This window comes from Mytilus galloprovincialis, chromosome 9, assembly GCF_965363235.1.
Source record: "Mytilus galloprovincialis chromosome 9, xbMytGall1.hap1.1, whole genome shotgun sequence".
NCBI lineage: Eukaryota > Metazoa > Mollusca > Bivalvia > Mytilida > Mytilidae > Mytilus > Mytilus galloprovincialis.
Window position 1 is genome coordinate 54,013,762 of NC_134846.1, and position 15,512 is coordinate 54,029,273.

At 32.4% G+C, this 15,512-nt stretch overlaps 1 protein-coding gene across 1 annotated transcript; it reads right to left on the minus strand.

Annotated features, from left to right (window-relative positions):
* Window positions 1–7,151: 7,151 nt before the first annotated feature.
* Window positions 7,152–9,473, minus strand: LOC143045300 (uncharacterized). Its single transcript, XM_076217727.1, has 4 exons — window positions 9,277–9,473; window positions 8,779–8,862; window positions 8,124–8,387; window positions 7,152–7,930 (listed from the first exon to the last, which is right to left on the minus strand). Exons 1-4 carry the CDS (start codon window positions 9,434–9,436, stop codon window positions 7,557–7,559), a joined length of 882 nt encoding a protein of 293 aa, XP_076073842.1. The 5' UTR covers window positions 9,437–9,473; the 3' UTR covers window positions 7,152–7,556.
* Between the last annotated feature and the right edge of the window lie 6,039 nt (window positions 9,474–15,512).

Consider the following 15,512-nt stretch of genomic DNA (forward strand, 5'->3'; position numbering starts at 1 on the left):
GCTTACCCTTCTGGAGCACCTGAGATCATCTCCAGTTTTTGGTTAGGGTTCGTGTTGCTCGGACTTTCTTTGTTTTCTATGCTGTTTCTTGTGTACTTTAATTTGTATATTTCATGCCATGGTGTTGTCAGTTTATTTTCGATTTATGAGTTTGACTGTTCCTCTGGTATCTTTCGCCCCTCTTGAAGTCTATAACTTAGAGAATGATATAAAATGATAGTTTTGCAATTTAAAATATGAATACAATATAAGGCTGGTTAGAATGCGAACCATTCAGCTTGCTAAATATCTAATAAGTGCCACCAAATATGCAGACATTTAAGACTGGAGGCAAACCATACACAATTACACAAGCTTACTGAACACCAGCTTGGTATGACACTACTAGAATGTATGTAAGACTGCAATTAAATAAAACATAGATTGGTATACAAGCAATTAAAGCTTGTATGTATCCATGTAAGAAAAATAAGTTTTCACCGTACACCAGTGTTGTATGCAAGAATACCGGTACCGTGAACTGAAAATGTAAAATGTGCAAACTTTTATGTTCCAATGTTCATAGGATTATATGTTGGTATGCCGACAATCAAACCTATGAATTCCATTGTTTTACAATAGTTTATTGAAAAGCGGGTGGGTATACAGGAATAAACCCCTGAGTGTTGCAGTAAAGAATTAAGAGCTTTCTTTCAAATTCAAATGAAGTTGAAGGCTATACATAAGTAATTCCTTACATCCATGTAATTCGACCTTTGATGGAGATGCATTTCTTTCACAATCATACACATCTCCTTATTTTTAAGGGAGGTATGCAAACATTAGTAAATTAGAAATGTTACTACTCAGTGAATGCTTAGCATTCAGGCATACAGACTTGCCAATACAAACATGAATCCAGAATAAAATTTTAGAATCCATGCAGGCATACAAGTACCTAGCAGTAAAAAGCCAAAATAAATAACAATTTCGGTCTACATATCCCAGATTCGTATACAGGCATACATACCTTAACTATGCCAAAATAATTATATTGAAGGTTCTTAATACACCAGGTTTGTATGCAGGAATACAGATCTGACAAATACTTATATACGCAGAAAGTGAGAGTTTAACATACACCAGGTCGGTATGCTAGCATACCTGACAAATACTATAGTATATGCATCGAGTCAGAGTTTAACATACACCAGATCGGTATGCTGGCATACAGACCTGACAAATACTAGGATGTACATAGAGTGAGAGTTTAGCATTAACCAGGTCGGTATGCTAGCATACAGACCTGACAAATACTTGTATATGCATAGAGTGAGAGTTTAGCATTAACCAGGTCGGTATGCTAGCATACAGACCTGACAAATACTAGTATATGCATAGAGTGAGAGTTTAGCATTAACCAGGTCGGTATGCTAGCATACAGACCTGACAAATACTTGTATATGCATAGAGTGAGAGTTTAGCATTAACCAGGTCGGTATGCTAGCATACAGACTTGACAAATACTAGTATATGCATAGAGTGAGGTTTTAGCATACACCAGGTTGGTATGCAGGCATACAGACCTGACAAATACAAGTAAGAGAAAAAAGACTTAATTTAGCATACTTTTCATTGAAACATCTGAAATAAAGATGGGTATATGCTATGTTATGCATATATTTAAAAAATGACATAAAAGTATAACAAAAATGCAGAATGAGTATCTTTTTAAGGTTTATTTACTTGAACTATTTCCTTGGTGTTAAAATAGTTCATTCTAGCATCCTATGAAAAAGGTTTATGATAAAATAATGACATTTTGGATTCGCATTTACAAAGAAAGATCACAAATCTTGCCAAAAGATGACAAACAAATATTATTAATGCTATACAGTGACTTTTTAACGCGAAATATACCAATCATCCCAAATGGTGTAGCCTTTTCACACAAAAATGAGTTAAGTGGCATATGAGAATTTCTAATTTTAGATGAGAACGTGTTGTGTAGAAAGCTAAGACGCCTATTTCTTTCTTTTCGGGCTGGGACTCCAAACAGACAACATGCATGTAACGACATTGTAGATTTTCTTATTAAATAAAGAAAGTTGCCGGTCCGGTACATGCATAGATCTGTTAGAAAGCAATGTTTTAATTTTGATTAGATTCGGGAGAGCTTAATTTGAGGGTTGAGTATACACCAAGACGAGCATTATACTTTCAACTTATTTCATTTTGTAGATTGTGTACCTCCAATTTTTTAACTGAAAAAAAAAATGTTTTCATTGGGATCTCTCGAGCTGAAACCTACACTGTTCAGTTTAGCAGGGACATGACTCTGTTTTGATTTTTTGTCATTTTAGCACATGGCATCGTTAAAGACACTGACGGTATTGCTTGTCAAAGAAATGTCTACTAAGTTAGAGAATGCTGCATACGAATAGGGACTGCTCTATTCATTCACAGAAATTTTGCAATCTTTTACCCAAGAAAACACTCTTTTCTATTTAAAATAGATATTCTACGTTATAAGGTGTCGACGGTAAGTTTGTAATGGCATTTGTTTAACGTTAAAATGTTTAATAAGTTTTAAGACTTAAACAAGAGGTTGCCACATATGTAATATGATGGACACACCAACCTTTAAAGACAGGACCCTTCTGTGTTGCCCTATCCTTGAAAATCTTAAATATCTTCTCAATACCTTTTGCTCTCCGCTAAAATAACTGTTTAAATTTTGAAAACAGTTCTGCTTTAAAATTCATCAATTCTTCTTGTTATTCAAATAGATTAAAGGTTAATCTTTATCATATCCAGAGACACATATATCCCAGTCTTATCCGATTTCATCAATATACGATGGGGGAAAAAGATCTTGTCAAATATCTTTTTCAAATAAATAGATTCGTGTTTAACAAAACTATAAGCTGTGTGGGAAACGTCTATGCAGATATAAAATGATTGATATATTCAGTGTTGGTCTTTAACGCTACTTTTATCCTTTTTTTTTTTATCTATTTCATGGCGCCAAGCTTATTTTGTATGTAGAAAGCTAAAACGCCTATTTCTTTCTTTTCGGGCTAGGACTCCAAACAGACAACATGCATGTAACGACACTGTAGATTTTCTTATTAAATAAAGAAAGTTGCCGGTCCGGTACATGAATAGATCTGTTAGAAAGCAATGTTTCAATATTGATTAGATTCGGGAGAGCCTAATTTGAGGGTTTAGTATGTATACACCAAGACAAGCATCAGATTTTCAACTTTTGTTTCATTTTGTAGATAGTGTACCTCCAATTTTTTTACTGAAAAAAAATGTCTTCTCTGGGATTTCTCGAGCTGAAACCTACACTATTCAATTTAGCAGGGGCATTATTCTGTTTTTAAATTGTTGTCATTTTTTGCGCATGGCATCGTTAAAGACACTGACAGTATTGCTTGTCAAAGACATGTCTACTAAGTTAGAGAATGCTGCATACGAATAGGGACTGCTCTATTCATTCTCAGACATTTTGCAATCTTTTGCCCTAGAAAATTCCCCTTTCTATTTAAAATAGATATTCTACATTACAAGGTGTCGACGGTAAGTTTGTAATGGAACTTAAATAACTTTAAAAAGTTTAATATGTTTTAAGACTTAAACAAAAGGTTGCCACATATGTGATATGATGGACACACCAAACTTTAATGACAGTCCCCTTCTATGTTGCCCTATCCTTGCAAATCTTAAATATCTTCTCAAAAACCTTTTGCTTTCCGCTAAAATAGCTGTTTAAATTTTGGAAACAGTTCTGCTTTAAAATTCATCTCTTCTTCTTGTTATTCAACAAGATTAAAGGTAAAGCTTTATCATGTCCAGCGGATCATATATGACAGTATAATATCCGAATTCATCAGTATACGATGCGGGATAATTGCTATTGTCTTATTAAATTTCAAATAAATAGATTCGTGTTGAATAAAACTATTATCTGTGTTTGAAACGTCTAAGACATACAATGATTGATGTATTAATTGTTGGTCTTTAATTACACTTTTACCATTAGGTGCGATTTCATGGCGTCCATTTTTTTTTTGTGAGTAGAAAGCCGGAACGCTCGAAGAGAACCACTGACCTTCGGCAAGGAAACTGTCAATGCTATATATATAGTCAATTAAGATGGGAGTCGATCCAAGCTACCACGTGTAGGATTCGAACTCTGAAATAAGCAATACAGCAGTATTATTTTTTTTACTAATGAAAGAAATTTATTTCTCACTTTATCCAGTTTTCGTTTGATATATTGTTTTGTTTTCTAATATTCGTTTAAAAACGAATTGAAGAAAAAAAGGTAGCTGAGTGCATAGTTTCTTTAAACATATTCTTTTATGGTTGGGATGCTGTCTTGACATGCCTCTGAATATGAAGTTAATTGTTGGCAAGTTGTTTTATAGCCTCTTTTCATCCCGTATAAAATCCAAAATGAATGGAGTTTAGCGATTGAGAAAATTTATCTATATTTTCCAAATATTTTAATTTAAACATAAAAGTAGGTAATATTTAACCAATTACCTAAAGAGATTGAAAAACTTTGCATGGCATAGATTTTTAAAAATATATCGTTTTAACATTTTATATCAACAGTTATAATCAAATGGTGATTATTTTATTACATGATCCATAAAGCCTCGGTCACACCTTACGGGATAGCTTGAACTGACGGCTAACGGATAACCTTTTTTTCAATCCGTTCATGTCCGTTAGACGTCCGTTCTTATCCGTTAGACGTCCGTCCATATCCGTTGCATGTCCGTTAAGCGTACGTTTTATCCGTCGACGTCCGTTCTGAGCATGTTCAAAACTTTGAACGGACGTCCAACGGATAAAATGTCCGTTGGACGTCCGTTAGGCGTCCGTTTTGTACGGTACTCGTCCGTTTCGTTTCCGTTTTGTATCCGTTACGTGTCCGTTATACATCCGTTGGAGGTCTGGAAGATAAATTCACCAACGGACTTCTACCGGAGGTTTAAGGGATAAAATGGATGTTGAACGAATGAGAAACGGACTTCTACCGGACATATAACGGATAAAACGGATGATGAACGGATCTGAAACGAATAAATGAAAATTTCGCGTCAAAAATGCCAATTATTAGTATGTCAGATTTCTTAAGGTTCTGTCCGGTACGTTTCCGTTTCTCGTACGTTGCATATCCGATGTGTGTCCGTTACGCATTCGTTACACGTCCGTTTTATCCGGTCAGTACATCAACGGACTCCCAACGGATAACAATTTTGTCAACGGACAACTTTTATTTTCATCCGTTAGGCGTCCGTTCGTGCTATCAGGTAAGGTGTGGCCGAGGCTTAATTCCATGGAGGTTTATTTTATATTTTGTGTGTGTTTAATTTACCTTTATATTCTATTTTAAGCAACAACATCAAATGAATGCTTGATATCGGCTGGAATTACACAACACATGTTAGTCATAGAATCCCTCCTGAAAATTAGTCTTTGCATTTTTCATTAGATGTAGTTTACAAAAAAATGACCATGATTTGCTACATGGTTGAGGATACCAGTAATTTACTGCATAGTTATATTTAAAGATGTAATGGAATATGAAGTTCTGGCATCCTGATCCAATCTTATTTTTCGGCGATAGGTACTGTCAGTATATTCAATCAGTGAACCAGGACCCAAAGCTAACTGAGGCCTAGTGACGAATACTCCTTAATACAGGAATTTTGGACCAGCCGAGGTATAAAGCAACAATTATACTTTCCAAACCTATATTTTATTTCGATTAAAGAAATATTCCTTTAATAACACATTTAAATGAAAATATCCAATTGCAAGTATTCTATAAATGTTTAACTATTAATATACCTACCTCAGATTATATATAGTTATGTATATAGGTACATGTACAGTGTTTGTTATAGATACACACTGTCTTTATAATTTTATTCTAAGAAAGTTCTATTTAATTATCTTTCTTCTTCGAACGTAACAAACGTTGGAAAATTTCAGTCACAACCATTCTATTTTTAATTATAGGCTATTTATGTATATGGGTATACATAGGTATATTTAACGTTTTAAATAGTCCTTTATAAATAAACATACATAATATAGCTGTACATTATATCTACAAGAACACAATATTTTCAAACAAATTTTTATTTTTCAGCTTTATTATCACATGCTGGAACATGCCGACTTTCCTTTTATTTATATTTTTTCAACAGATATAACGAAAGGGTTTCCCTAGAGGAGACAGTAAATTTCTATCATAGAATACAAAACTTTATCATGACAACTGACACAGTTGCTTTTGTTACGATCGAATCCTTAGAAATCATGTTTCCGTTTTCAATCTTCAGTGGAATATGTAAGACTATCATTATAGATGATGGGTATTGAAAAAAAGGCGGAGCTGTTTACTTTTTTCTTCTCCAAAAGAATGAAATGACTTAGGATGATTGAAGTGAGTGCATATTGGGCGAGCAACCTAATAATACATAAAAGGTTAATGTGACAAAGAATTGGAATCCAGCATCCAAAATTGTGCAAACATACATCACTGACAAACAACACAATAAATAATAAAGCAAGCAACAAAGTTACCAACATCTAATATTTTGTTTATTTTGAGCATTTATTTGTATCACACGTAAAATTAATGTTACAATCAAAACAATTTATTTGAGTATTAATCTAGTACATTTCATACACTTTTAAGTTTCATGAACAATCACACTTTTGCCCTGTCATAAAGAAACAATGTGTTCTTATCCAGTTTTATATGAATAACACACTAACACAGTATCATATGAATAACCTACATTTACACAGTACCATAATAATAACCTGTACACGCATATAACACTTACACAGAATTATATAAAAATCACATACTCTCACAGTATCATTTAGATATCACATACTTACATATTATTATATACATAACACATACTCTCGCAGTATCATTTAGATAACACACACTCTCACAGTATCATTTAAATAACAAATTATCATATAATTAACATATACTTACACATTATTATATAAATAACACATATTTACACATTATCATAAAAATAACACATACTTACACATTATCATATAAATAACACATACTTACACATTATTATTATATAAATAACACATACTTACACAATATCACATAAATAACACATACTTACACATTATCACATAAATAACACTGTATGTACGTTCACAGTATAATGAATATAAATAAATAAATAAATGTATGTATTATTAATTTGTAAAATAAATAAATCTATGTAGATATACAATGAATATAGTTTTTCTTGATCACAGGTAATGCAATGATGAGATGACAACGAACATACACACAACCAGAAAAAAATACAAAATATGTATTTGCCATATACCAGTAAAATGCCACTTAGGGTCCCTATTATTTATGTTGCTTTGAAAAGAAACTTCAGGGAAAATAGATTGTTAAAAGATTGAAAAAAAATATATTTATGCCAATTACACATGCAGTTTGACATTTAATCTCATATTTCTACCTAATAGTATACTAGTTATATATTTACAGAGTGTTAGCAGACTTTATCTGTTTGTTCTTTAGCTATTGTCAATTCTGCTTTATTAATGTCAAATCCTAACGACCCTGTACAAGCGTTAACATTATCTGTAACATTAGCAGAATGTTTTGTTACATCTTGAATACCTTTGGTAAAGTGTTCGCTACTGTCTAAAATATTATAGTCCAATTGTTCACATTTTGTTTCGTTCTGAGCCTGGCTCACTGGTCCAATTGTGTGCGGACCTTGTATTGATTCTTCCAATGAAAGACTTGAAGGTAAAATATTATGGTCACCAAAGTTGTGTGAAGGAGACTTGTCGGCATCATCTGGATGTGCTAATATTGTGGAATCTGTGTAAGACGGTGATGACGGTTCATGCATATTCTCTGAAATATAACAAATAAGGGTACTTACTTATATATACATGTAAGAAAATGTGTCATATACAATAAGAAAGCGGGAGTATCTTAGAAATCAAGACATTTAAACACCTTGAAAATACTATAATGAACAGTCTTTTAATTGTTTGGTTTATAGAATTATATGTATAAATCAAATGTACAAAATATTTATAGTTACCTTGAGGTGGTGCTGTTGCTTGTTCGGTTGGATTTGGAATTTCCGGGGTAGATGGAGTTTCCTGATTTCCAGGTTCATTTTGGTTTAGTATCCCATAAGTGGCTTTAACGGGTTCTATACATATCTTAGTTTTCACAACCTCTAATGGCGTATAACTTTTGTTTCGCTTTCCTCTTTTTCTGTATAGTTTCCATACTTTCTTTACATACAAACACAGAACAAGTATCAAAGCAAGGATTGCTATGAAATAAGCACCTTCAACAGCTGTGAAAAAAAAAAATATTTCAAAAATAGTTGTCACACTAAATACTATAATAGATGATGCACTGGTCAGCTGACAAGGATCAAGGGTTTAAATTTTAAAGCGGGCTAAATACGCACATGAACTTCTATTTAATACGCAATGAATCATACGAATAAAAGATAATCTATAAATAAAAATATATTTTTAGATAAGTGAGAACGGAAAATTTTGAGCTTTAAATAAATTTAATCAATTAAGGTGTGACCGTATTAGATACGTGACACACACAAATAGGCAGTGTATATTAAAATACCAATTTAACAACTATCCACCTAAACTCAAAAATGTCATGCAGTTTTTTCCCAATAGAGTCTTACTAATAAAGCCATGTATAGGCCTACATATACTTACATGTTCCAGTATATGCGCTGTAGTTGTTCATTTGTAGATCACGTTGAACGTCACCGGGACTAGCTGAAGTCGTCGAGAATAATCCTAAAATAATAAACACTTATGAATAGTAAAGACAGTAACCTTCCAATTTATTTTGTAAATCTTAAATCGGAATGGACTTGGCGAAATATGTAAACATCACACCAGAAACGTGGAATGAACATATAGTAGCATTTAAACACATTTTAACTCTTCTTAAATACCCCCCCCCCCTTCCCCGCCAAAAAACCTCAAAAACAACAAAAAAAAAAACACCACCGTATAAATCACATACATGCAGTCATCGAGAATAAAACTCTGGGTTAAATAATAAATTGTTTTAAGAAGAACGCCATGCGTTAACCATTGTTAACGGACATACATTTTAAAATTTGGATAGGAATTTTAAGAGTAAAAAAAGTAATGATAGAAAAGATAACTTCTATTAAACTTTAATCTAGAAATTAAAAATCTTACTATTGCATTCTGCTATACACTGTGTTGGTATGGAATCAGAATTACAAATATCCGGTGAACAATAACCACATCTTTTGTCCTCTGTATCACAGTACTGAATTGGATATGTACAAATGTCAAATCCACAATTAAATTTAAAACCGTCTTCAGGAAGCTTCATGACTATCTTTACAGTTTACAACCTATTAATGAATTCGTCATATCGAGCGAAAATCTGAATTATATACCTCCACGTGTTTTTGCTATTTTTAGATAAGGGAATTCCCAAATACAATCCGATTTAAAAGTCATATGGATGAATGACTAGGGTCGATTTTAAGACCACCAGAGCTTTTATAATTAAATATGACAAATATCTTGTATTACGCAGTAATTAGACAATAAAAAGTGCATCCAAGAAAAATATTTTACTCACTTGCAAAACAATAGACATGTAAAGCAGGGATAAAACTTAAGGTTGCAGTCTTGTAATTGACTGCTCCATAGGATTACATGTTAAACAGCTGATCTTTGAAATTAAAAAAATAAAAAATACTACATAAAAAAAAAAATTTCATGTTCATATCATGTATGTACTAATCTGAAATTGTGATTTAATCGAAAAACTAGAGGCTCTAAAGAGCCTGTGTCGCTCACCTTGGTCTATGTGAATATTAAACAAAGGACACTGATGGATTCAAGACAAAATTGTGGTTTGGTGATGGTGATGTGTTTGTAGATCTTACTTTACTGAACATTCTTGCTGCTTACAATTATCTCTATCTATAATGAACTTGGCCCAGTAGTTACAGTGGAAAATGTTAGTAAAATTTTACAAATTTTGTGAAAATTGTTAAAAAATGACTATATAAAGGGCAACAACTCCTTAGGGGGTCAATTGACCATTTTTGTCATGTTGACTTCTTTTCAGGTCTTACTTTGCTGTACATTATTGCTGTTTACAGTTTATCTCTATCTATAATAATATTCAAGATAATAACCAAAAACAGCAAAATGTCCTTAAAATTACCAATTCAGGGGCAGCAACCCAACAACGGGTTGTCCAATTGATCTGTTAATTTCAGGGCAGCTAGATTTTGACCTGATTAACAATTTTACACCTGTCAGATTTGCTCTAAATGCTTTGGTTTTTGAGTTATAACCCAAAAAGTGCATTTTACCCCTATGTTCTATTTTAGCCGTGGCGACCATCTTGGTTAATAGACCGAGTCACCGGACACATTTTTTTAACAAGATACCCCAAAGATGATTGTGGCAAAGTTTGGATTAATTTGGCCCAGTAGTTTCAGAGAAGAAGATTTTTGTAAAAGAATACTAAGATTTACGAAACATGGTTAAAAATTGACTATAAAGGGCAATAACTCCTAAAGTGGTCAACTGACCATTTCGGTCATGTTGACTTATTTGTAAATCTTACTTTGCTGAACATTATTGCTGTTTACAGTTTATCTCTATCTATAATAATGTTCAAGATAATAACCAAAAACAGCAAAATTTCCTTACAATTACCAATTCAGGGGCAGCAACCCAACAACAGGTTGTCCGATTCATCTGAAAATTTCAGGGCAGAAAGATCTTGACCTGATTAACAATTTTAACCCATGTCAGATTTGCTCTTTATGCTTTGGTTTTTGAGTTATAAGCCAAAAACTGCATTTTACCCCTATGTTCTATTTTTAGACGTGGCGGCCATCTTGGTTAGTTGGCCGGGTCACCGGATACATTTTTTAACTAGATACCTCAATGATGATTGTGGCCAAGTTTAGTTTAATTTGGCCAAGTAGTTTCAGAGGAGAAGATTTCTGTAAAAGTTAACGACGCAGGACGACGACGGACGCAGGACGACGACGGACGCCGGACGCCGGACGCAAAGTGATGGGAAAAGCTCAGTTGGCCCTTTGGGCCAGGTGAGCTAAAAAGGGGGTCTTGCCACGAAGAATAAAAAGTTGCGTAACCCTGAATTCAAAACATTTTTTTTCTACTTTCTGTTTGCTGTTTTTACTAGGCCGCACCACTTCCAGTAAACATGATATCCTTCCACCTTCCTGGATTGATATCCCCCAAAAGATGCATGATTTTTTTTAAGTCTATATATATGTTTCAATTCAGCATAAAGCTATATTCAAACAGAAAAAATTGAGTGCAGAAAAAAAATCAGAAAAAAATGCACTATTTTGTTTCCCTTCATGTTTTGACATGCCCTGGAAACTGGAGTTGTTATACAAGACTGGTACCTTAATAGTTAACAATCTTATTGTCTTTTCCTCTTGAGAATTAGATCCATCCTAATCTATAACTTGCGACCAAAACAAAACTATGTTTAGCTTTAACATATAAAGATTTTAGTATACTTTGTCTACATCCACTTTTTTATAATATGAATTATAAACTGTTATTATTTATTATTTGGCTCTTTTCAGCGGTGTATTATGATGTCTTTAGCATAGAGTGAACATTATTATATTCCGGAAGATGAGACACGGAAACACTGAAACGGCGAAATAAAATAACTCGCGATGACGAGGGTAAAAGTTTGAAGAGGATAAGTAAAGTTTATTTTTAACCCCTTTAAAGGTTTTTTAAGTTATGTTTAGATATTATAAATACATGTTTAATTATCATGGTAGTGGACTAGCGGTTCCACGTGTTATTATTTTTTAAAGAGGATGACATTGAGGTATAAATCGTAGAATCGTCTAAATTTAAATCATGCATAAATTAGTCAAATTAGTTTTGGGTTAAAACCGATCTATAAATATTATAGATCTGCGGTCATTACAAGTGAAAAAAGTGCATTTTCATACCTACGATTTCCCTTCTTCGAATCATTTCAGTTGTTGATTTAGTACTGAAAATTTGACTGAATTATCTCTTAATAAATACGGTTTTATATGTTTAATTGGTGTTTAAGAAAGAGGTCAGGTGCTCTTATTCATTCATAAAATTATCGTTCATTCTTAAATTTATCGTAAAATCAAAATCACTACACACTGGTCACACAGGTTTTAAATACCTAGAGTCAAATGGTAACCTGTAATTTAAAAAGAAGCTAACCGACACCCCTTACTATAGTTTGTGATAACATTTTGTGGGGGAAATCGATGTTTGCTATATAACTGTTCATTTTAACGCACTTGATGACGATACCACTTTAATCAATATGAATGACATTTTTTGCAGTGTTTTAAGAAATAGTTTTACTTTAAAATCACGTATAATGGGTGAACTATCAAATGTTTTACCATGACGAATTTTCTGTATATAGTCAATAATTGTGTGAACTTTTGAAGACCAAACTTTTTATAGCCTTAAATACGCTAATGAAAGAGCTATTTGTTCTTATCATTATCAAATAACCCAAACTTTAGCCTGGTAAACTTGTTGTCTCCTTGTGAAATATAAAACATATTTAAAATGATTTCCTGTTAAAGTCTTTTATTGATATAAAGTTGAAACCTTCTTGCTTCCGATCACTAGACATCACTCCAATCCTGTCAGGTTTAATTCTTATATATGTGGATTAAAAATAAAAGTTCCCAAACATTAAAATGGCAGCAATTGCTTTTACAGCCTGTAAGGCTTTGATTTTTTTTTACAGAATAGTGTCCACCATGCACTTGCATTGCACTATAGTATTAGTAGAATAGAATGATATGATATATTGAAATAGATGAAAAATATATATGCATGCAACTTTAATATTAATATAATAAATAAAAACAAACCAGTGTATTCTCTGGGACTATTATTATATTAGTATAATAGTCCAAGGTATACTGATTTGTATCACTACAATATAATAGTTATTACGGTGAGGTTGAATTTCCTGTCATTTATTCATCATTCAAGCACGAACTTGTATCAGTAAAAAATATCTCTGTAAATTAACCTCAGTTTCAGGTATAGAGAAGTGATCTGTTTCTGTGACATGTGCTTATGATCATCAACAAGAACCTACGGTCATCCGATGTTCAGTACTTTAGTACTTTGATCGTATATGGAATACAGGACATATCGGCACACTACAAACTCGGGACATGTTAAACTCGGCAAAGTACAAACTCGGCCTATACAGACTCGGCACATTACCTATACATACTCGGAACATTTTAAATGAAGATATTTATGGAAATGGTTCATAAAAAGAAATTTTATATAATAATTACGATGAGAAAAAATAACAATATTTTTTTAACCATAGGTGAGAAATGGAACATATATTATAGGACAGAAAGTCATATGACAAAAAGTCACAAGTCAGTTCCGTGACATGAATAAGAAAACACTTAATGTAAAAAAATAATGTGTTTTACTTTTATAAATAAAGCAAATTTTTAGATAAATTTTACTTAATAGGATTTAAAATGTAAATTTTAAATCAGTTATCGGTAGTGCTTGCTCATACCACTGTCCGTCGTTATACTACTTCGTCAAGTAATAGTATTTGGTTTCTAGTTGGATTATCGATCTTTGCAAGGGATTGGTTTACCCACAATCCTCCTTTTGACGTCGACATTTAGGAAAAGCAGACGCATTTTTAGCCATAGATTTATCTTCTAAAACCCGACCACCCTCCTTTAAATTAGTAGAATGCAATTCCTAAGGAAGATACTGCTGTTTGGTTTTGTTTGTTTATTTCAGAATTGTATTGTCTACATCGATTAAACCATCACTCAATGTGGAAAGATGTGCAAAAGTTTTAATGACGAGACAGTCAGTCAAGAAAAAAGACGAATCCTGGACGAGGAGCACCTGAGATCACCCCTAGTTTTTGTAGGGGTTTCTGTTGCTTATTTTTTAGTTTTCAATGTTATGTCATGTGTACTATTGTTTCTATGTTTGTTTTTAATTTCTAGCCATGGCAGTTTATTTTCGATTTACGAGTTTGACTGTGAATGTGTTAAGGATGGAAAAAAGGTGGCCATTTCTACATGTCTCTCGTCTGATATAGTTGTTAGTTTCATATTTGTGATAAAGAAAGACTGTCTTCCAAGAACTGGTGGAGCCGGCCTTCCAAATCCTTAAAACGGCGTCGCTGATGCCTGAGAACCTGTTCCTCAGATACCAATCTTAGAGTGAGATCCACGATCTCAGCTTCTCTCATTAACTCTGGTATAAGGACATAAAAGCTTATTTTCGACTTTTCAGAATGTATGCGTGTGTGCCAACCTATAAACGAAAGTATCAAATATTAAAGCGGATTTACAAAGCAGTTCGTTAAACAATTTAAAAATATTAAAAGACTATGATAATATTGTTAGTTTCTTACCAGATATATATGAACTCTACGCAATAAATTTAAAAAGAGGCGGTATTTGACATTTTATTTGGTATGCATTTGTCACATGGAGTTCAGCAGCATTAACTCAAGCTGCTTTACTAACGGGATATCATAAAAATGTTATCAGGCTATCATTAAATACCGATGTTTTTAATTATCATGTCATTATTATACTGCAATATATAATCAACACCTGTTTCCTGATACTTCTCTAATTAAAAAGATAAAGGTAGCCATCCTATTTTGTTTTTATTGCAGTTAATTGGAGATAATCATAAAATCGTCATAATACCATCAATAAAATACATAATTTTAAAAATAGAGGAAACAATGATAAAATCATTGACAATGTTACATATTTATAGTTTATTAGATACGATGAAAAACGGCATGCAATTTTTAATGTTTGTTAACATTTTAATAGAAAAAGAAAAAGAAAAAAACTGAATTTCACCGTAAAAATATTAAATACAAACACAAATATTAATTTATTCATTATGCACATTTATATTCCTAGGGGTTGGAGGCATATATAAACTATACAATACAAATATATATGCAGAAATGATAACAAATTAAACATTATATATAAAGTAGTATATAACAGTATTATTCATGCAGTTTTTTTTGTCTCCTCTCCTTTAATAGTGCAAGTGACTTTTTAATGAACGGTACAGTAAGCTCCATAATATAAAATGAAGATAGAAGTGATTGTAATCTATCTTTTTCTAACAATTTCAAGCTCAATTTTACATAATGATTTTCTATTTTCAAAACTATTTTTAAAAGACATTTTTTTCTATTTCATAAATTGTCTTCTCTTGATTATAGTTTAAATCCTGTATTTATTTTTGTCTTAAGTATTTGTAGGGCTATATTTTCTATAAATTTGAGTAAACCATAAATATACCGTTTGTGCTAAGCCATTTATAAGTTTGTCATATATCTTATTAAG

Excerpts from the sequence above, each read along its gene's own strand:
- LOC143045300 (XM_076217727.1), bottom strand. The coding sequence starts at position 9,436 with ATGAAGCTTCCTGAAGACGGTTTTAAATTTAATTGTGGATTTGACATT. Across the intron at positions 8,863-9,276 it reads GTGTATAGCAGAATGCAATA|GATTATTCTCGACGACTTCA; the intron begins GTAAGATTTTTA and ends TTATTATTTTAG. Across the intron at positions 8,388-8,778 it reads CAGCGCATATACTGGAACAT|CTGTTGAAGGTGCTTATTTC; the intron begins GTAAGTATATGT and ends TTTTTTTCACAG.